We start from the raw sequence: 23798 nt of genomic DNA, 5'->3' as shown, positions 1-23798 counted from the left end.
CACACTGTGTCGGACCTCTTCATCTGCTGTTGGGTCCTCTGCGACGTGTTTCTGTAGTGCAAATGTAGCACAGCACGGGCTGCATGTGGTTCCGAAGGGGAGTACTTCCCACTGGTAGATGGCTGGGTTCTCATCTCCGATCCTCTCTCTCCATAGGAACCGCAGCAGGGGCTTGTCCTCCTCTACTAGTCTCACCTGCAGGAACATCCCTTTGATATCCCCGCTGATAGCCACCTTGTCCTGGCGGAAGCGCAGTAGCACGCCTAGTAGGGAGGGGCCGAGTGTGGGGCCGGGCAAGAGCTCTTTATTCAGATTTTGGGATCCGATCTGGTAGCTGCAGTTAAACACAATGCGATCCTTGCCGTTGTGATGGACCTTGTGATGCGGCACGTACCATGATTCGGTCGTCTGATCGGCCTCTTTAATGTCAATCTTTGTTACGTGTCCCGCTGTGATTAGCTTCTCAATCTCAGCGCGGTACACACTCTCTTGAGCGGGGTCTTTGGCTAGGCGCCGCTCCGTGTTCAATAGATAGCGCTCCGTGGCGTCTTTCTTTGCGTGAAAGGTGGGCATTCCCTCTCGCCTCAGGAGTGGAGTTGCGTATCTCATCACTCCGCCGACTGTGACTCTCTTTGTCCCCTGCTCGAGTAGGTTGATGGCATAAATGTCTTCTTTAGAACGAATATCTTTCTTTTCGTTCTTAAAGGGCATTGTCTCTAGTGTCCATAGCCTCTCGACATGCTGCAGGAGAGTGGTGTCTTCTTCTGTCGTTCTGGAGTGGAAGCAGCTAGTGGCTGCTGTTCGGTTGAGAGATTTAGCGAGGGGGCCTTGTAGGGTCCACCCTAGGCGGGTCTCGACTGCTGCAGGACAGCCTCGGGGTCCTGTATGGACCCGGTCAATCGGGACTATGAGTTCTGCATGGTCGGAGCCTATCAGCAGGGTCGGGGTAGCGCCGTCTATGAGCGGGATAGGTAGATGTCGCAGGTGCACATATTTATCCATCAACTTGGCGATAGGGTAGGTGTACTGTGATAGTCCTATTTCTTGGCTGGTGAAAGCATTTGTAATCTTATACCGTCGCTCTGGCTGCCCGTTTGCTGCGATAGTGAAGGAGACATTCTCGCCCTTTATCGTCTTTAAATCTCTTCTTATTGTCCGAATCGTCATTTCGTTCTTGCTCCCCCGCAGTCCCAGCTGGGCCGCAGCGGATGCGAGCAGAAGGGTCTTCTCTGACCCGTCATCAAGGACGGCGTAAGTGTCCATGACTTTATCTTGGTAGCTCAATGTCACACGGACTACCTTTAAGAGCACTTGGGCGCCGCTGCTGCTGGCGGGGTCAATGTACATGACACTTGCCTTGGTGCCGCTCGATGGTGCAGGTGGAGGCCGTCTTCTGTTACTGTCGTGTAGTATATCTAGATGGGCTCCGTCGCACCGACTGCACCTTTTCTTTAGGCGGCATTCGGCTGCCATGTGTGGTCGCGCACATCGGTAACAGCGCCTGTTGGACTTTATCCATTGACTCACTTCTTCTGCATTCATCTTTGTGAATAGGTCACATTGTGACAGCCAGTGTTCTTTCTCACAGTAGGGACACACTATCTTCCACTTCTCTTTTCTCGAGGGGGTACTGTGGCTCTTACTGCTCGGTACTGACTCTGATTGGTGCATGACAGTCACCGATCTTCTTCCATCATTTATTCTCCTGGGTCCCTCTCTGGAGCTTGGCGTGCTCCGCCCGAATGTATCCAGTCGTAAGCTGCTGACTTCTCTCGCCAGGAAGTCGGCTAGATCAAGGAGGGATGGTTCGGGGCCGTTGGCATCCCGGTAGTCTCTCTGCCGCCTAAAACGCTCCTGTCTTGCGGGTGGCAGCTTCTCCAAAATCCTCTCGACGTTAGAGTTGGCGTATAGCTCATGCATGCCCTTTTCCCGTTGCGCTCCCAGCATCCCTACCAGGGACTGCACTTTGATTGACAGGTCGTCTAGTGAGCGATTGTCTGTTGCTGGGGGTAGGCGATCAATATGCCTTATCTCTTGGATTACGTAATCCCATATACGTCCATATCTCTGGTCCAGCGCCGCTAGGGCCGCTGTGTATGGTGTCGAAGAGGTGGCATAGGCCAGCGCTATATTGTGCGCTCGCGGTACTTTCAGGTGCTTCAGTAATATTGCATACTTGTGGCGTTCATCAGCGACATCCACCATCATTGTCTCTAAGCACATCCGGAGCTCCGTGTACTGTGCTCGACTCTCATAGGCGAAGTCTGGAAACGACGGCGTGGCAATGTATGACGCCGTGGATGGCTGATACATCGGCGAGCGTTGGGGGAGAGACCTCCTAGGCGAGTCCCCTCTTGCGCCTCGCTGTGGGCTGGTACTGACAGGGTACCATGGCCCGCTGGTCGAGGTGCTATTCCTCGGGGCTGGTCGTGCGTCGTGCTCACCCGTGAATAGAGTCGGGGGTCTGTAGCGCAGCGCCGCGGGGGTATAGCCTGGGCTGTACTGGACCTCCTGGTCCGGTGGAGTACTGTGCTGTCGTCGGGCTTGGTTCTCCTCCTCTCCCTCTTCTTCCTCTATCAGATCTTCCAGATCCTGTAATCGTTTATTTAGCTTCTCCGCAGTGTATGCCGCTCCTTCCTTGTAGCTGGGTCTCGCTTGGACCGGTCTGGGAAGGGGGTCTGCGGGGGGTATAGGCTCGGTCTGTTGGTCAAGTTCAGGGTCGCTTGCTCGGTGAGGAGACGCTGCCCTTGACTGTTGTCTCGACGAGTTCCTTGAACCCCTGGCGGAGGGAGAGGGTGTTGCCTTGCGGATCAGCTGCTCCATTAGCTGTGCTTGTAACTTGTCGCGCTCGACTTCGCGCTTGGTGAGATCTGCTTCTCTTTGGGCACCGGCAGCGGCGCGCTGGGCGTCGGCCCGGTCTCTTGCCATATTCTCTTCCGTCTGAAGGCGTCTCATCTCCAGGCGTGTGCGCTCTTCTTCGCTCCGTTGTTGCGCTTGGAGTTGTTCGCGCTCACTAAGCGCCTGTGCTTGGAGTTGTTCGCGCTCGCTAAGCGCCTGTGCTTGGAGACGATCGCGTTCACCCTGAAGTCGATCGCGTTCGGTAGAGGCTGTCAGGCTGACGAGGAACGCCTGTTGTAGCATCCTCTCCGCTTCGCTGGGGGAAGGCGGTTGTGGAGGTGAGCCGCTCCTGCGTGAGCCGCTCCTGGGTGTACTCGTTGGGGAGTCCTGGAGCTCTATTTCCTCTGCGCTCTCCTCCTCTTCTTCCGTGCAGAGTTCTCTCTCTGTAGGGTTGTCTTCCTCCCGGGGCTGGTCGGGGACTACTTCTTCGGTAGTGGCGGGGGGTAAAGGCATGTCAGCTCCCTCCTGGTCCCCACCGTGAGCTTGGTCAGTTACATTAGAACCTACTAGGGTCTCTGTGGTCGGGGAAACCTGGTCGTTAAGGTCAGACATAATTTTACTTTCTACTTTTACCGCGTTTACCGTTTGTCGAAGGCTAGGTAGTTGACTGACAGTGTAATCCTCTAAGTACTGAGGTGGCTGTCGTCTGCGCCGCGGGCGTTCTAGGTTAGGAGGACCGTTTCGTGGAGTGTTCATCATAGGCCATTTCAATATTAATAACACTATATTAATATTACACTAGTTACCATCCGGCTCGAAGGACCAATTGTAACTGAGGGGTACAATTCCCTGACTGTATTGTTAAGTATGGTATTATTAAACCACTACCTCTTGTACTTTAACTTCTGGCCATCCAGTACATGATATAAATATGATGAACACTTTCCCACCTGATGAAACGAAGTCCACACAAATGTACAAATCGAATATTTAATATAGCAAAAGGTATATACAACGTTCACTTGTTTACACTTATGATTTGAAATGCACTTGTATGGCAAATGAGTATTCGTAGGTAAATCAACATTGAATGTCCAATCTCTGGTTACGCAGGGAGTAAGTATACAACCTGGATATTTAGGAAACTATAGCGATGGTACTTAAATGATTATAGCTGGATACACTAAGGGGGGGGGGGGGGGGTCCCGCTGGTTGTAAGACAGTAGGAGGGGGGGGTTAGAGAAGCCGCTGGCGGTATCCCATCTGGCCGACGATTTCTTGGGAGAATTCAAAGTCTTGAACACGGTGCCCACAGAACCTCGGTCCGCAGACGAATACAGCTGGACCCTCTGGTGGACGGTAGCTGCCGGTCCACAACGGAGAGACGTGAGGCGACCTCACTGGTGTAGAGCGCCGTCTCACCTGGAGTCCTCTCCGGGGGGTAGTTCCAACACTCCGCAGTGTTGGCCGTTATCCATGGAATAATCAAAGCACCCAAAGCATAATCCAAGCCGTGGAAGGCTCGCCGTCGTCCGGGTAGAGTAATCCAATATACAGGTCCAGTCGCCCTGGCCCGGAGCTCCTCGGATGCAAGCACCACTAGTGGTCTGCCCAGCCTGGTTAAGACTCCAGATAACGTCAGGAACGATGGGGGTACTGATAACTTTATAACTCTAACCGACACGATGCACCATACATAAATAGACTATTATTAGCTTAATAGAATACGTCCAACTCGACGGTATAGTGCCAAACTATGACTATTCAACTATTAATCCACACGATATCTCAATGCCTATTCTGAGGCCAAGTAGGCCTTACTGCACCACACATGCGTCGTGGGTGAGGCTTCGCGTCTGTTACTCGGTTGGAGGGTAAAGAACTGGACTAAAAGAAAGTTCTACTTTACTTGCGCCATATATATATGCGCTATGAACAAATAGTACCATTCGTATTTCGCCAGACGTATTCCTACGCGGAACCGGGCTTGCCACGACATGTTGGGCGGCACGATTGAACTTGAACCTAGGGGTATGGCTGCTGGCGCCAGGTTCTCGTCCAATGGTGGAATGAAACTATTATGGGCTGTTTAGTAGACTAAAGGGATATTCAGTGCATATTGTACAAGGAATATACAGGGGATATCAAACGATATACAAATACTATTTAAATATATATATATAAATAAATATATATATTCGGTTTAATCTGATCCTTCACAACATTTACATTAAATCTCAGCTGAAAAGTCACCAGCTCCTGCAGCGACGCCCAAAGTGGAGCCTGAGAAGGAAGAATCTGAAGAGGGAGCTGAAGGTAGGCTTTAGGGAAAGAGAAAGTCGATGTTCTGATCCGTCTGCTTTACCTTGTTGGTTGTTCAGTCCATGTGGCATCTTGTGGATCGCTGGTTGTTGAATTCAAGGTTTCAGCTGATGTCAAGTAATGAAGTGGGAGCCTGAGTATGATATACAATACTACTGTAAATGATCATGTAATCATACAGGAACCAGAGCTTGTGCCTTGTCTGAGTTATCACCACCAAGCCTTTTTACTTGACAAATCTTTTTGGGCTCATTAATTATCTCTCTCTATGTTGTTGCAGTATTTACACTATGATAACTGTTGATCCGTGTGGCCTTGTACAGTATTCAACATGCTTGGTTGCCATGTGTTTGTATGTGTTTACTGTCCCTTGGTGGACAGCATGCTCTTGGTCTTGGTGCTGTTGTTGTTCAGTTGGTTTCAACGTATTGCTTTTTTGTTACCATAGTTCAAGAAATGATTGGCATTATATGGAAGATTGCCGTTTAGTAAGCATCTGTCTGGTTTTAAATTATTCGTTGCACAACCTGCACTTTTGGCTTGCTATACCGTTCTGTCTGTTGGAGCACACACAGCACAATTTGGTCAAAATGCACAGCTATTTCAACTAAGTTAGGTTTAAATACTAACATTTGGGTTAGGTTTAAATACTAACTACATACTAACTACAAAAAATAAGTTTAAATATTAACATTTACATTAAATCTCAGTTGAAAAGTCACCAGCTCCTGCAGTGACCCCCAAAGTGGAGCCTGAGAAGGAAGAATCTGAAGAGGGAGCTGAAGGTAGGCTTTAGGGAAAGAGAAAGTCGATGTTCTGATCCGTCTGCTTTACCTTGTTGGTCGTTCAGTCCATGTGGCATCTTGTTGATCGCTGGTTGTTGAATTCAAGGTTTCAGCTGATGTCAGGTCAAGTAATGAAGTGGGAGCCTGAGTACGATATACAACACTACTGTAAATGATCATGTAATCATACAGGAACCAGAGTTTGTGCCTTGTCTGAGTTATTACCACCAAGCTTTTTTACCCGCTTTAAATGAGCCATAGTTTTTTGGGCTCATATTATCTCTCTCTATGTTGTTGCAGTATTTACACTATATAACTGTTGATCCGTGTTGCCTTGTACAGTATTCAACATGCTTGGTTGCCATGTGTTTGTATTAGTGGTGGGACTTGATAAAAAAATGTAATCTAATTAATTTGAGACTTTATAGTTAATTAATCTAAATTAATCACATTTTAATCGCATAGCAATATTTGATGCAAAAAGCTAATTTTTTCAATTCAAATAAATGTTGGTATACGAGTGAATCAATGAATATACATTATACATATGTTTAAGCAGCAAAATCCTGCATTAGCTACTACACAGACCAACAGATCAATGCAATTTTTAACAAAGTGCAGCAATTTTAAGAATTATATATATATATAGCACAAAGGACCTTTTGTAAACTCAAGCACTTTCGAGGTAAAAGTAAAGCACAGTACTTTCAAGTACATTTCAGAACAGTTGACAATTGAAAAAAAAAATTCTTGATTGATCTCAATTTCTCTTATTTTATTTATTTGTATGAACAAACCAGACTAAGAAAAAAAGTAATTAGCGATTTATTATATTTTATACTTACAGTATAGCACACATGCATGAGTCTGGTCTCCTTTGAAAGGTAACATTCTTTACACAATAAAGAAAAATCATCATGCGATTAAATACATCAATCTTTTTAACTTTTAATTCTTTCTGTAGTTAATGAATCGAAATTAATGCGATAAAGTCCCAGCCCTAGTTTGTATGTGTTTGTTGTCTCTTGGTGGACAGCATGCTCTTGGTCTTGGTACTGTTGTTGTACTGTTGGTTTCAATGGATTGCTTTTTTGTTACTATAGTTCAAGATATTATTGGCATTGTCTTGAAATTAGACTGTAGATTATATAATTTTTTCCAGTGATAGTTTCAGCCTAAACGCAGGTTTGTGAGCTGATGTCCTGTTGCCATGTTGTCACAAGTGTTTGTCTGGTTTTAAATAATTTGTGACACAACCTGCACTTTTGGTTTGCTATATTGTCCTCTCTGTTGGAGAACTCACAGCACAATTTAGTCAAAATGCACAACTTTGTATTTCAACTAAGTTAGGTTTAAATACTAACATTTAGGTTAGGCTTAAATACTAACTACAGTACATACTAACTACAAAATCTAAGTTAGGTTTAAATACTAACTACATACTAACTACAACAACTAAGTTAGGTTTAAATACTAACATTTACATTGAATCACAGCTGAAAAGTCACCAGCTCCTGCAGCGGCGCCCAAAGTGGAGCCTGAGAAGGAAGAATCTGAAGAGGGAGCTGAAGGTAGGCTTCAGGGAAAGACTGAACACAGTTGACTACAGAAAGGTTGCTGTTTGCATTCATTCCTGGGTTTTCATGCTGAGAGATATTATGTTGGTGTGGGCTACTGGGCTTACCGGTACCTCTATTTATAAAACAGGTAGTTCAAATAAAACAATCTGATCGATTCATAGCTGTGGTATAATATCCATATACCAGTTAGCCAACTAGTGAGGGTAGCGTTAACATTATATCAACTGCTAGACCTCTGTGTTAGCCCACCCGGAGGCTGGATCAATGTAATGTTAGCTGCAGCCTAATAGGGGAAGTAACATTAATTATAAGTACTTATACTTAGTCGGTCACAGACAGGAGTTTTCAATAAGATTGGATGGTTATCCATTTCGTGAATGAATTAGCTTCGCAGTCCCTTCATCTCTGCCGACTAGAACTCTCCGCTTCAATGAACAATACAGTCACAACAAAACTGCCCTTTTCAGGGCACCTGTAGCTTCTGCCCAGCATGGCTGGACGCCTTAGGTGCTCACGTCTGGTGCCTCTGCCTCTGCGAGTCCCACCGATGACCGCCCCCGCTGTGCCGCTCCCCCCTGGGACGAGATACTGGCTCGCCATTCCTTCTTCATTTAGTGTGGGATCCAGGAAGACCTTGGCGGACTCCCCTCTCTCGCATCGAATCCTCCGACGAGGATCCTCTCATAGCCGGCGGCACCTTGGTCATTGCTCCTCTATCCTCGGCCACCTCTGATGTCGCTGACGATTGATTGAAAACGTTATTGATTGAAAACTTTATTAACAGATTGCAGAATGGGTACAATACAGTACGGCTCAATACAAACAACTGCTATGAGGATGCAGACCAGAAAAATACTTTCGTCTTGTTTACACTTTCAGGGTCCTCCATTTTCAATTCATCAGGACATTTATGACATACAAGACATACAAATATACAGTACTGTGTAAGAAAAAAAAAAATCATAAGAAGATATATACACCCAAAGGGGAAGAAACTGTACATTGGAGGGGGTTCGGTGGGTGGGGGTGGGGGTGGGGGGGGATTTGGACATTTATGGGGCCAGTTTCTAATTGCAGCCACCCATAGGTGCTCTTTGAGAGCGGTTCACGATGTGGGATATCAGCTGTCGCTGGATTCCACCAGCCCCCTCTCATCAGCCTCATATGAGACAGCTACGCCAGGACTTCCCCAGGCTCATCCAGGCCCTCCCTGAACCCGATGGCAAGTTAGGCGACTATCACCACCAAAAACCATCCATCCGCCCACCTTTATTCTGCCCCAGGTTCCAGGCCATCAATCCTTACATTGACATCACAGTGCACGATCACAGCCACGATCAATGCTTACCTGCCGTACACGCTGGTTGAGGCCCGAGGGCACCTGCAAACCACGGGGATCCCACAGCTTGAGAACACTCTGGTATCGCTCTTTTCTCCGGATGCTATTTGGCATCCCGAGAGGAAGCACAGGCCAAAACAGAGGCTCCACCAACAGCTAGCTAACCTGGCCGACAAGTCTCTTGCGGCTCAGAGCGCCACTGCCGCCAACAGCATAACACTACTCTCGCTCTACCTGTTGTCCAGAGCGTTTATCCTCGCCACACCTGGTAATGTCACCCATTCACTCAACGTGGTTCATATACAGACTTCCCAAGGAAGTGGTGCCTCACCCCGCTGCGGATTGAGTTATCATTTCCCACTGTGAGCTGTGTTAACAGAATTCGGCTATAGGGCGACAATAATGTGGTCAAGAGGCATGGTTTCTATCTTGAGCCTTAACTGGCGTGGTTTATTATTCACATGGCAGAGCAGTAACACTACAGGTCTTCTCTCACTGAGAGACTGGGGGAAAGAGAAAAAAGTGGGAGGAGACACCACTATTTATACTCGCCACCTGCCGGTGTTCCTGAGTGTCTCCGCCTAGAGCGCCCTCTAGTGGAAACACTTATATATGCAGTTAGACAGTTACTAGTGTAAACAGTTATATATGCAGTTAGACAGTTACTAACAATCCTACACAGAACCTCTGCCTTCAACAAGCTGGTAAAAACGATGTCCCTGTTAGCTAGCCATCCCTTTCAGTTGCAGAGGAGATGGCACAACATCACACCAAACTACTGGTGGAGCATCTGTCCCATCTGTACAAGCTAGTGTATTACTCCACATACATGAATAAAGCACCATATAAACAAAAATAAGTGACAGCTGAAAGCCTTCCCGCCTCAGTCAGTCAATGTACCCCCCCCCCCCCCCCTCTCCCATAATAAAACACTAACAAAAGAGAGGTACTGTATGTCCAGTATCGCAACATGAAAACCCAGGAATGAATGCAAAAAGCAGCCTTCAAATTGTAATCTGTCATTTAGGCTTTAGGTCACTGTTTGACGAGATTACAGTTTAATGAAGTTCATTACACCAGCAGGAATAGAAACCCCTGCTGTGTCTGCAGTGGTCCCCGAGCCAGAGGAGCTGCTGGAGGCCGAGGAGGAAGCACAAGGTAGAAGTTCTGTGGTGCAAATGTGCTTCAGTCCCTCTTTCTGCCAGCTTTGTTTTTGATGGCGTTCTGGTCATTTGTCCATGTTAGTTTTGTATGCTGTGTTTACTCCTTTGGGTGGAAATATAAATATTTATTTAATTTTGTTGTCAGTAGCTTGCTTTGTCTAGCCTATTTCTTATTTGTCTGTGACTGCCAAACTCCATTGTATTCTTTCTTGTCCTATGTCTTAACTTACGAACACAGATTTTGATGCTCTACGTTATTTCTGCCGTCATATTTGTGGTTATATAGAGCCATAAGTTGCTCAAAATGAGATGAAAGCTGAGGCGTAGGTCCATGTACTGTCGGGTGTGATGAGCTTTGTGTTGTCTCCTGACATCAGTGTCCTTGCGGTTAGGTATTTGTGGCTTGCTTGATTGGTTCCCTGATTCAGAAAATGGATTATCTTCTAGTGCTGTCTATTTTGTGTGTGTGTGTGTGTACTGTATCTGTCTGTCTGTCTGTCTGTCTGTCTGTCTGTCTGTCTGTCTGTCTGTCTGTCTGTCTGTCTGTCTGTCTGTCTGTCTGTCTGTCTGTCTGTCTGTCTGTCTGTCTGTCTGTCTGTCTGTCTGTCTGTCTGTCTGTATGTCTGTCTGTCTGTCTGTCTGTCTGTCTGTCTGTCTGTCTGTCTGTCCATCTGTCTGTGTGTGTGTATTCACATACCCCTTTGTCATGGTTCATCTATCTCTCTTTTAGCCCTTGTTGTGCACATGCTCTTTCACACACTGGTCGTTCTCCAGTCTTCATCTGACACCTAATATCACGACCAACTGGTTGATATTACGAGGCTACAGGCACGGCTCTTTGGCTCTAGCCTCATCTAACTTCTTATCATTCCCCCAGTTCCTCCTGTCACATTCACGCAAGAGCTGGAGAGCCGGGAGGCTGAGGAGGGGGGCGCGGTTACACTGCACTGCGAACTCTCTAAACCCGGGGTCCCTGTGGAGTGGAGGAAGGGACATCAGATCCTGAAGTGTGGAGACAAATACCAGATGAAGCAAACAGGATGCAGTATTGACCTGCAGATCATTGACTTAAAAATCGGAGACACCGGAAACTACTCTTGCTTCATAGAGGACACGGAAAGCTCAGCTTCTCTCATAGTAAATGGTAGGACGGAGAACCCTTTTAACTGGTGTAATTCATCTCGTCTCTTTTTTTCTGTTGAATCTTTTTTTATTTTATTTTGTATTTCATGTTCCCTCACTACAGTATATTTATGCTGTGACTTCGGTCAACGTCGTGTGCTGTGGTTATAATTGGGTATTTATTTTATTTTCAATTGTCAGCTCTCCCAGTCACTTTCACAAAAGAACTGGAGAACCAGGAGGCAGAGGAGGGAGGCAGTGTTACTCTGCACTGTGAACTCTCTAAACCCGGGGTCCCTGTGGAATGGAGGAAAGGAGAAGTGGGCCTTTGCCCCTGTGCTAAGTATGATATCAGCCAGGAAGGGCCCAATGTCACATTAGCAATCCATGATATAGACCTCGAAGACTCTGGTAGCTACACATGTGACAACGGCGACCGTCAGACTACCACACAACTGACCGTGAAGGGTATGCTCACTGACAACTGTGCTGTCTGTACCTCTTACGTCTCCCCACATATCTAGTGCTGTCAAACTGTGCTGCCAGGTAAAATGGCACCAGTTCTGCTCTCAACTCTCCTGACGTCATCTCCCTGTTTCCTCCTTGTTTCTCCCCCGCAGCCTCGCCAGTGTTTTTCAAGAACCTGTTAGAGAATCTAGAGAGGGAGGCGGGGCAGACGGCCACGCTCCGCTGCGAGACCACCAAACCGGGGGCCAGGGTTGTCTGGAGGTGCACTAACAGGGTCCTGGAATCGAGTGCCAAGTACCAGCTGAAACAGGAGGGGGCAGTGGTGGAGCTGATCATCTTTAAACTACAGGGCGCCGATGCGGGAGAGTACTCTTGTGACACGGGCGGCCAGAAGACCTCGGCTATTGTGACGGTGCAGGGTAGGGGATTTTACATCAAACACTTCCTTTGGTGTTTTCCCGTCGCTCATCCACTTCCCCTTCTCACTTCCTTTGGTGTTTTCCCGTCGCTCATCCACTTCCCCTTCTCACTTCCTTGTGTGTTTTCCCTCTCATCCACTTCCCCTTCTCACTTCCTTGTGTGTTTTCCCTCTCATCCACTTCCCCTTCTCACTTCCTTCAGTGTTTTCCCTCTCATTCACTTCCCCTTCTCACTTCCTTGTGTGTTTTCCCTCTCATCCACTTCCCCTTCTCACTTCCTTCAGTGTTTTCCCTCTCATCCACTTCCCCTTCTCACTTCCTTCAGTGTTTTCCCCTCTCTCATCCACTTCCCCTTCTCACTTCCTTCTGTGATTTCCTCTCTCTCGTCCACTTCCCCTTCTCACTTCCTTCTGTGATTTCCTCTCTCTCGTCCACTTCCCCTTCTCACTTCCTTCGGTGATTTCCTCTCTCTCGTCCACTTCCCCTTCTCACTTCCTTCTGTGATTTCCTCTCTCTCGTCCACTTCCCCTTCTCACTTCCTTCGGTGATTTCCTCTCTCTCGTCCACTTCCCCTTCTCACTTCCTTCTGTGATTTCCTCTCTCTCGTCCACTTCCCCTTCTCACCTTCTCACTTCCTCCCGGAGTCACGGTCTTTCTCGCTGGTCCTAATTCACTAAGTCCTAATTCACTCCCTTGTTTTCCTGAATGGAATCCCACCCCAGGGTTTTGCTTCAAAGGCTTGAGCATGCTAATGCTTGAACATGATAATCGAGGGATCCCTCCTGACGACACCCCCTCTCACCCCACGTGGCTTTAGTTAACATGTCTTGATTCACACACCACCCCCCTCACGCTTGTCCAAGGCACGTATAACCATTCACTCAGCCGTTTCTTTTCACGTTTGATGACTTGTCTCATGATCACATTTGTCTCCATTGTCTCTTTTCACATACGTACATTAATATAACCTCACTCTGTGCCGTCCTTCACTTCTGTCTCTGTATCACACTGAGGCATCTGTACAAAGCAGGTGTTCACAATAACAGCGCAATAGAAATGTTTGTAAAGCGGGCACCGGTTTTGATCACCAGCTTGATGAAATGTTTCAACCCCGTCAAATGCGTACTTATGCAGGCCTGAGAAGAAGAGAGATACAGTATGTAACCACACTGCTCGTCACTTTACCAAAACAGAGGTTGAGGTGACCATAGTGAAGTTCTTGGAGAGCTGTGTCGTCCGTGAGGGCGAAGACGTCCACTTTGAGTGCGTGGTCTCTCGCGAGGAGGCGCCACACGCCCAGTGGAAGCTCCAGGACGTCCCGCTACAGAACAACGAGATGAACCTGATCCGGTCCGAGGGCAGAGTGCTCAGCCTCACGCTCAGAGGTGTCACCAAGGCCGACTCGGGCACAGTCACCCTCACAGTGGGTAACCACACATCCACTGCCTGTCTTACAGTCAGAGGTAAGGCAAACTAGTTTGAGTCTGTTGATAAAAGTAACACACTCACCTTTTTAACCTATAGTTACATTTGGAACTTTCCTCAAACTCAAACATCTCCCATCTTCCTTTTGGGGTCTCCTGTGTTTGTCCTTTTGGAGGTTTTATACATCCATACTTTAAGCATTGCATACATTCGGGGCGCTCCAGTAGCACACCACATAGCACACTCAGTCGCGAAGCGGTCGTCCCGGGTTCGTTTCCCAGTCCCGGCGACCATTTGCCGCATGTCTTCCCTACCTCTCCTCCCGTTCTCCCTCTCTCCCTCTATCGGTCCTGTGTGGCCAGAAAAAGCTGAAAATGCTATAAATAAAAGTAAAAAAAACAAAAACAAAAAAGCATTGCATACATTATAAAGCATTTTGAACACTGGGCGCTTGTGATTTCCAATCGTTCAGTCACTTTTCACTTTCTAATTTCCACAGTCTCCTCATTCCTACCTGTAGCTCATACATCTGTTCTTATATGCATGTTTACTTCTCCGAATTCCTCTCTGAATTGAGATCATGTTTCCAACTATTTCTCATTTGACACACTTCACATTTCACACTTTTTCCAGTTTTAAGTAACTTCAATACAGATTAATGTGCCATAATTCAAACTGGTCCGTGAAAACATTTGGTCAGTTTTTTTATGAAGTATAAAATGAATGCTGACATCGTCCTCCTTCACACATGATAGCTTATGTTGTTGATCAACATTGGAGTTCCAACTAACAGATTGATGTGCCTTAACCTTAAAGGTCCTGTGCATTATAAATGGCTTTTTCCAGTGTTTAGCATTATTTCCTAGCAATTGGGGATTATATCAATGTGGTCTGTGTCGTTAACTCATCAGTCTAGTCTTGAGTTCACGAGATCTTCTCTCACTCAACTAAGCTGTTCTGATTTGACGGTATTGCTGACGTGAATATAGCACTGATTTGTAGTAACGCCCCCTCTATGGTTGTAGCGCATAGTGTAACCCGACACTTCCTCAAACGGGTTTTGACTGCGAGGCAGGCAGAGAACGAGCGAGTGAGAGAGAGGGAGAGAGAGAGATATATAGAGAGAGATAGGGACCCATCTTCTCTCACACACACACAGAGCATTTACACAGGTTGTGTGTAAATGCTCCGTGCCTCCGTGTGTCCCTCTCTCTCTCTCTCTCCCTCTCTATCTCTCTCTCTCCCTCGCAGTCGGGAGCACTAGCATATCACTGTAATATATTTGCGCATGCTCCCACGCGCACGCCCGTATTCCGATCCGTACAATAATAATCACAGAGGTATATATTGTCATTTGAAACAAGTTACCAATGCATTATCCCATGGGATTATGCCCCCCCCCCCCCACCCCCCACCCCCCCCGCGGCGAAATTAATTAGTATCCCCCTCAATCTCTCTCTATCTCTCTCTGTGCCAGTCTCAGACTGTGTGGATGACTGTCACTCAAAGTGCTTATGGGCGGAGCCAGGCCAACACAGCTTTGACTACTTGTTTAGAAATATAAAACAATGAATTTAAAAAAAATTATAAAACTTACAGATGTGTTCAATAGACTCACAGGAATTGTGTAAAGTTGCCCAAATAGTCTAAGGAATAGCAATGCACGTCCCCTTTAAATCAAACTGGATTACATATTTTATAAAATGAAATCCAATTTAATGTTGCCATCTCACCACCACATGTAATGTTAACAGTCCTTATATACAGTAGATATCAACAGTTTCTTTTGAGCGTTTGGAATGATAAATCCTTTGTTGTTTTGTGATGCCCTGAGGCAACCTAGGAACATACTATATGCACTAGGCTACATGGTATAGCATGTATAGGCCAGTTAATATACATACATACATACATACATACATACATACATACATACATACATACATACATACATACATACATACATACATACATACATACATACATACATACATACATACATACATACATACATACATACATATATGTTGTTCTAATGTCTGTGTCCAGTAATCTGTTCAAAGAAGTTACATGTTGTCTAAATGAGTGCTGAGCAGTTACTGATTTACTTCAGTTAACTGGGATGAGATTATGTCGTTTCCCTTTTCCCATTTTTAACGCAATATGTTCTCTTTTTTATGCTTCTTGACGCTATGGAATGGTTGCAATTGTGAGTATGATTGATGGTTCAAATGTCTCCTTTGTCCTTTCTGAGTTGAATCCTCATCACGGAGTGTCCGCTCCCCGCTCCTAAACTGTCCTCCTAACACAAGTGGCCCTAACCCTATAACGATGGTTTGTCCCTGGCAGCTGCCCCTGTGGTATTCAGGAGGGAGGTGGAGAGCCAGGAGGCCATGGAGGGAGAAGAGGCCACCCTGTCCTGTGAGACGTCCAGCCTGGACGGCAAGGTGATCTGGAGGAAGGGCTCACTCCTGCTCACCCAGGGAGAGAAGTACTCTCTGGAGCACACAGGCTCCACGTATGTCCTGGTGGTTCACAAGCTGAAGGAGGAGGACACCGGAGAATACACCTGTGATACAGGGGACAAGCAGAGCACGGCTACCCTGACTGTCAAAGGTAAGGGAGCATGTCCTCATGTCCTCTCTCTCTTTCTGTGTCTCTGTGTCACTTATTATCACTTCCCTGGAATTCATCCAGGGAGTTCTTCACATCCCGCATCATCAAGTACTGGATGAGATCTTCCATTGTGGATATTTTCTTTGGATTTTTATTCATTAAGTTGTATGACCTTGGCATTAAATGTGCATTTTACTTGAGTGGTGGTTATTTGAGGGCTGGCTGCAAAGTGACTTTTGCCTCATTATTAGGTAATACGATCGATCATACCAACTATCAACTTATCATGCCATTTTGTAAATGCTGCAGGCTCTTAAGAAAGAGTGCTGCTGATACAGTGCTGCTACACTCTTTCTTAACACTTTGGCGTCCGCACTCTTGCAGCGATTTATGCCTCAGAGGACAGAGGATTGTTTACAAACCGATGTACTTTCTAAGAGCTATATATATCATTTATAGTATTGCTATCTGTCCATTCTCATTGTCACTTGAGTGCATAAACCGTGCCTTCATAATGGCTTAAAGAAAATAAAAATCCATCGGTTGGTTGTCATTTTATAGCGTCGTGAATATAAGGTTTATCGCGCTTTTCGTCTCTTCTTTTTTTCAGGAAGCTAGATAATAGGCTAAACGTTGGCGCCGTTATATCAAACGCCATTTCTGCTGTATATATACGAATGAAATAAAACAAACTGCGTAGCATCCGGACAGAGCATCTATGGATGAAATGGGGGCGGCGGGGAACGCCGATTAGTATTATTGATTAGCAATAGAGTGTGCGTTCAGGTAGCCAATGTCAGTGGTCTATCACGTTAGGTTTTAAAACAATGTCCAATCCAGCTGTAATTTGGGGTAATAGTATCCTACCGTCAGGCCATGTGATCGCCGGCAGCATTTCTTCATTAGTCATCGGATTCTGGTAGATCGATATGTCCATTGGCTAATCATAAATCCCATTATTCCAGGCTGAAAAATGCGTTCGGTAACGTGATCAAAGATGGAGGGTCTTCGTTTGGAATCGAGGCTCATATGATCCGCCCACAGACTGTAAAATATATATATTTTTTAAATCCCCTCAATGATACTGCAGTGGAGCGATGATATAAATATGGAATAAAACAATAACAACTTGCCACGAGTATATACGTGGCTCTGGTCCACAACGCATGGCACCGAAACACGTATATACTCGTGTCTGGTCCTTAAAGTGTTAAGAGCCTGCAGCATTTACAAAATGGCATGATAAATTGATAGTTTGTTTCAAAGCAAATGTCATACTGTATTGTGATGCTGTAATTACAATCTTGCCTTATTTGCTGTAATGTTTTTAAAAGTATAGCATCACTCCAATGTCTAAGAATATTATCCGATTTCCATTCAGTTTTCTTTTTCTTTGAACCAAACCTTCAAAGATTGAGATTAAGTGAATGTTTATTGTTGAGATGGATTATTTCTGTATAACTTTGTTTAAGGTAGCCTTACACTATAGCCTTACACTCACAGCCAAAAGACAACATCTCTTCGGTTCTTTCTTCTTTTGATATAATCAGTACGCATCAATGGTGATGTTCATATGTTGGATGTACCTCTTCGCTGGTCTTATGGGGGGGGGGGCTCAGATCTGTTTTTATGATCTCCCATCATCCTATTCACCCTCAGAACGCGTGCGCATCACCCGGGAGCTCTGCGATATCACTCTGAGCACCGGCCAGGATGCCGTCTTTGAGGTGGAGTTGTCCCATTCAGGGGTAACCCATGGACAATGGTGGCTCGCGGACAACCTCCTTCAACATAACGATCTGAACGAAATGAGCTGCCATGGCAGAGTGCACCGCCTGGCACTGAAGATGGTGACCACGGACGAGACAGGAGATGTGGCCTTCGTAGTGGGAGAAGAGAGGAGTGTGGCCTATCTCCTGGTGGAGGAAAAACCCAAAGGTAATGGAGGTGACACGGTCACTATAGGCACGCTTAGTCCTCATCTCTCTCTCTCCACCGACCACCAGCTTTGTCTTGGCCAATGGAAATCAGCTGGCATCATCCCATCTATATAGGCCTACTCCATCCTAACCCGTCCTACACATGTGTTTGCCCCCCCCCCCCCCCCCCCCCCGCTTTCATTTTATAGCATAATGCTATATGAAGAAAAGCTATAGATTAATGCTAAAGTAGATTATTTCATAGAATTGTGGAATATGTCTGAGTGAGACAGTACTGTAAATAGAATAGAAATCACTGCATGCATATGTATTCATATGGTTAGACTCAGTGGTGGAAAGTAAGTATTTGTACTGTATTTTTTAATACTTTTACTATTTTAAGTATTTTCATTTTAGGGACCTTTGTATTTTTACTCCACTACATTTCAAGGGAAATATTTTAACTATACATTATCTGAACGCATCAGTTACAGTAGTTACTTTGAAGATGTCATGTGAAGCCTGTCAACTTCAAGAGGACGTAATCAGAGCCAGCATAACTGGACCACATACCACTTTAACGTGACCTTTAGAGGCCAATGGATCGAGGATTGATTGCTCCCAAGCACTGGAATACACAAATGTCATATAAAATGTGTACTTTTACTTTAGATACTTAAGTACATTCAATATCATATACTGCTCTACTTTTACTTAATTAAGTAGAATTTAGAATGGAGGACTTCTATTCTTTCTGGGTATTTCGACTTTTACTTAAGAAACTGTTTACTTCTTCTACCACTGGTTAGGCTGTAGAAACAGGGAGGAGACAGGAAGTAATGTGTAATGAATAACGCCATTGAAAATAGCCTCCCATATCTGCAGTGCTAATACTAGAGAAGCCACACAACACGATGGCCTTAGAGGGTGAGACTGTCACCCTGGCCTGCACCATCTCCGACCCCACGGTCACGGTCACTTGGATCGGGAACAATGTGGCCATCGAGGCAAGTCTCAAGTACGACCTGAGGAAGGACGGAGCGTCCCAGCAGCTCCGCATCCACAACCTGGTGCCTGAAGACTCTGGGACCTACTCCTGTGATACGGGAGATGTACAGTGCGATGTCACCTTGAGCGTGGAAGGTAAAAGAATGATCCCGGCTCTTAAGGAAAAGTCCTTTTCCTGTTTGCTCAAATTGGAGACTGTGGATCAAGATGATGAACCCCTCCCCCTGCAACACTCTTGACTATGCCTTGCCCTCTACCACGCACCCAGTCTGCCATCAACAACAAAAAAAACATCTTTTTATCCTTCATCCATCAAAGATGCATAGCGTTTGATGCCAGATTTCCCCCCCTCCCCTGTTTTAAATTCTCATCAGGTGCCCCCGCATACTTCCAGAAAGAGCTGACGAACCAGGAAGCCATGAAGGGTGAGGATGTCACACTGCGCTGTGAGCTCTCGAAGCCGGGCGTTAGCGCTGAGTGGAGGAAGGGGGGCGTGGTCCTCCAGCCGGGGGAGAAGTTTGAGATGAGGCAGGATGGGTGCGTTCACGAGCTCCACATCCTAAACCTGGAGCCCGAAGACAACGGCTTCTACACCTGTGACGCCGGAGACCAGCTGACCACAGCCTCTTTGGCGGTGCAAGGTATCCAGTCTCAACTCCATTGTGTCTCTATACCCTGGTTTTTTACATCAGGTCAGCCGGTCTATTTCTGATAGATTCTGCCTTCTCTATCATGGTGGGTCCTGTGGTTGTTTTCCAACCCACTGGAAATAGTCTTTACTTGGCGCTCAATTAGATAGACTGTGTGGTTATTCACATAATTCCTACATGTGAAACACATTACATCTTACATAGTGCTAACAATTCTGTTGTAGTTGAATTATAGGCTTGTTCTGTGGCTTGGAATTGAGCTACTTGTAGGCCTATCTCTTTGTAAAACAATGAATGGTATTGTTTCCTTTTAAGGTATAGTCTGAAATTGACACAATGGTGAGGATCCTCAACCATTTTATACTTATTTTAGTATTTCCTTACTTTAATTTATTAAAGGACTCGGGAAACCAAGCAGATGGATTAATAGGGGGGAAAAGACTGACCCATTGGGCAATGCGAGAACTTGTATGTGTGTTCGTTTGTGTGTATGTTTCACTCTGCAGAGGTCTTCGTTGTGAATGGTCTAATGGCCACCGACGTCTTTGTGGGGGAGTGGGCCACCTTCTCCTGCCAGCTGTCCGGTAGGGCAGCGGAGGTGCAGTGGTGGCTGGATGGCACCCTGATGGAGCAAAGCCCCCTCACTGAGATAGGGCTGGGCCAGCGCCACATCCACACGCTCACCCTAAAGAACCTGGCCCTGGACGACACCGGCACGGTCACGTTCAAAGCCGGCGGCGTGGCATCGGCGGCCAAGCTCTTAGTGAAAGGTATCAGGGTAGAGGACAGAGGAGCTGGCTGCGAGGGAGGTGGAGAGGAGGAGAGCGCCTCAGCAACACTCTTTCTTAAGAGCCTGCAGCAAAAGAAAGCCTACAAAATGGCATAATGAGTTTTTTCAAAGCCATGGCTATTGTGACGCTTATTAATACAATCTTGTTTTTTTAAAGTATGGCATCACTACAATGACTAAGAATATGATCAGATTTCTATTCCGTTTTCTTTTAACCAATTCTTCAAAGATTGAGATTAAGTGAATGCTAAATGTTCGATATTATGGTATTTCTTGGAAGAACCCCTTGAGTTATACTATCACATTATTCTGCAGGTGTCTGTGAAAGAGTCCCAAGCTCCTTTAGTATAGTAAATTGATGAGCAGAGGTTGGAGAGCTTGTGATTTCTGTGCCTCATCCGTGCATGAGCATACCTTGTTTCGTGTTTCATGCTGTAAGTTAAATGCTTTGATCCAACCAACACATACAACTGTGTGCAGCACCACAGGAAGGTCACATTACATTAGAGAAGAACACACTAAATAGAGACGTTAGATAGTTTCAACCAGTTTCTGGTAAGACATACTAATTTCATAGAATCATTACCATATATTTGGTTGTTCAACAGATATCTTTAATTTACATGTATATCTTTATACAATTAATTACTTAATTAATTATTATTATTATTATAATATATATATATTTTTTTACACAAATATTCTGTTTCTGATCTCCTTTTGAATTCATTCTTTATTAGGATCTCTACATCCCCTGGAAGTAGATGTGTGATGTTTGCTGATTTTATTGGTTGCTGATTTGATGACGGACTACATGGACGTGAAGTAGAGATTATTTTCTCTACAGTAACTATTGATTTAGCCTGGGCTCAACCCAAATTGAGTCAAATGTTGACTCATTAAAACATGCTGGTATTGTGACCATCTGGGGATCCAAAGAAAACAAGCCTGTCCAGACCCATAGTTTACGAAGCATTGTGCTCTAGTCTAAGCATTAGGACTTGAGAAACAGTGACCACATAAGTGTTGAGTAGGAAAGTGCTGCTCCACCCATCCATGCAGGCCGGCCATCTCTCCCATACTGACCTCCTTTCTCACCTCCACCTGCTCCTCCCTGTCCCACCCCCTGGCCTGCAAGCACTAAACACCTCTAACCACCCGACACCCACCCTATCAGTTTGGCATCTGTGACCACCCCATTCCTCCCTCCTTTCTCATTGGCTGCCAGCTTTCATTGGGCATCAGTTGTGACTTATGACCCTGAGCCATTGTCGGTTGTGCTTTTTGACCCCCTCTTCAGTTTGAGAGTCCACTGATACTTCACACATCTATCAACACATGACACATGATACATGGTTTTATATTCAAATGTATAGCATTGGACACTCCCCAACATCACACTAATCAAAATTAGACTCGTATATGAACACTTCTCCAAGGTGCACTGGAGGTTATAAAGCTCATATGTCATTTGGCATGTCCAGTGCATGTCCTTGTGTCTTACCTGACCTGGACCCCCTGATTGACCCCTTGATCCCTACTCTCAGATCCCACGGTAGAAGTGGTTAGCGAGATGGAGGACCTGCAGGTGGTGGAAGGCCAACCGGCCGAGTTCATCTGCCAGTACTCGAGGCCGGTCACGGCCCAGTGGAGTAAAGACGGCCGGCCGCTGGAGCCCGATGGCCAGAGGGTGGTTGTGGAGCAGGACTGGAATGTGGCTCGCTTGTACATTAGCCGCGTGTCCACTGAGGACAGGGGCACATACTCCTGTGAGGCGGAAGGGACCTGCGTGGTCGCCTCACTGCATGTGGAAGGTGAGCTTCTCTCCGTTTGGAAAGAGTGCCTACCTAGAGGGAGTAGCGTTTGCTCCCATACCCCAATTTAGTTACATTTAGTCATTTAGCTGACGCTTCTATCCAAAGCGACTTACAAGTTCTGTACAAGTCGCAAGCTGTAGCTAAGGGTAAGTGATATTGTTCGTCAAACAGTGTCAAACTTGAGTGCTACACTCTTAACTGCATAGTAGTATAGACATATTAGGATAGTAAGTAGTTGTTATGCTAATTCCATTCCTGGCCGTTGCCTGGTTGGTCTGGGGTGGGTGTAGACTACCACATGCCTCCTCCCATACATATGGAGTTGCCAGCTGATTCTTTTCACCTGACAGCTAGGAGTTTCACTGGGAGAGCGTAACGTGCACAGAGGTTCACACTATCTCCCCCAGATCCCATCCCTGATTAACACTTATACCCCACCGGCTTCCCACCTGCGAACACTGCCGATTGTGTTTGTAGGGACGACTGACCAAGCTGGAGGTACCACTGTCGGGAATTGAACCCGGCTCTCTGCAGTGCACATCCAATTTGAACCCTCAAAAAGTTTCATATAGTGTGAATGTGTAATCTGTGTCCACTGTGCCGCAGTGTTTACAGTTTTCATTTGATTGTTTTCTTTTTTGAAGTGCCTGTATAGGTTTACATATTTGACCAAATCCAGGTGATTAGATTAGATTCGATTCGATTCGATTCGATTCAAATGTATTCTCATTATACAGCAAAGGTACAGTACAATGGAAATAAGTTTGGCACCCAACCAAAGTGCAAATGTAACAGTAAAGTGCAATAGTAACATACAATGTACAGGTGATTAAACTGGATGTAAAATATATAAATTAGTACTACTGAGTAATAGTGCTAATTAGATGTATGTATAATACAGTTGTAGTATTAATATGTACAGTGAATATGTACGTACAGTGCTCGCCGGCTCTAATCTTTCAGAAGTCCACAATGAGCTCCTTGGTTTTATTGGTGTTGAGTGCCCGGTTGTTGTCGGTGCAACACGCCCCCAGGTGCTGGACCTCCTCCCTGTAGGCAGACTAGTTATTTTTTTGTATGAGGCCCACCACCGTTGTGTCGTCTGCAAACTTTATAATGGTGTTGGTACCATGTATAGGAGTGCAGTCGTGGGTGAAGACGGAATAGAGAAGGGGGCTCAGCACACAGCCTTGTGGGACACTGGTGTTCAGGGTGAGGGTGGAGGAAGTGAGATTGTCTATCCTTTTTTTCATTATTTTTGTATCCTCTCTTTCTCCGATTTTTTTCTGTTTTTCTCCCCGTCCCAATTTAGTCATTGTGCCCCCCTGCCTGGTTGTTGTGCTCATGTTCTCCTACTGGTCGGTACAAGGGAACCCTGAAGTCATCCGCACGCTTCCTCCGACACGTGCAGCGACAGCCAGTGACTCTTTTTTCACCTGGCAGCGAGGACTCTCATTGGTGAAGCGTAACGCGTGGGAGGTCACGCTGCCTTCATCAAGTCCTGCCTCCGCTGAGCAAGCGCCCAGACCTGACCTGT

General features: G+C 46.0%; 1 protein-coding gene across 1 annotated transcript in view; it reads left to right on the top strand.

Moving 5' to 3' along the window:
* Positions 1 to 23798, top strand: part of obscnb (obscurin, cytoskeletal calmodulin and titin-interacting RhoGEF b) — a gene marked incomplete at its 5' end in the record, with an annotated part of 220305 nt that overhangs the window by 140365 nt on the left and 56142 nt on the right. Inside the window, 10 exons of the mRNA XM_084326891.1 lie at positions 10905 to 11171; positions 11351 to 11617; positions 11770 to 12036; positions 13230 to 13499; positions 15811 to 16077; positions 17737 to 18015; positions 18882 to 19139; positions 19379 to 19645; positions 20161 to 20424; positions 21992 to 22258. Coding sequence (XP_084183017.1) covers positions 10905 to 11171; positions 11351 to 11617; positions 11770 to 12036; positions 13230 to 13499; positions 15811 to 16077; positions 17737 to 18015; positions 18882 to 19139; positions 19379 to 19645; positions 20161 to 20424; positions 21992 to 22258 — 2673 coding nt within the window. The remainder of the gene's footprint in view (positions 1 to 10904; positions 11172 to 11350; positions 11618 to 11769; positions 12037 to 13229; positions 13500 to 15810; positions 16078 to 17736; positions 18016 to 18881; positions 19140 to 19378; positions 19646 to 20160; positions 20425 to 21991; positions 22259 to 23798) is intronic.

The sequence above is a fragment of the Notolepis coatsorum genome (assembly GCF_963971535.1).
Source record: "Notolepis coatsorum genome assembly, chromosome: 13".
NCBI classification, from domain to species: domain Eukaryota; kingdom Metazoa; phylum Chordata; class Actinopteri; order Aulopiformes; family Paralepididae; genus Notolepis; species Notolepis coatsorum.
This window is presented reverse-complemented; position numbering and strand designations above follow the sequence as displayed.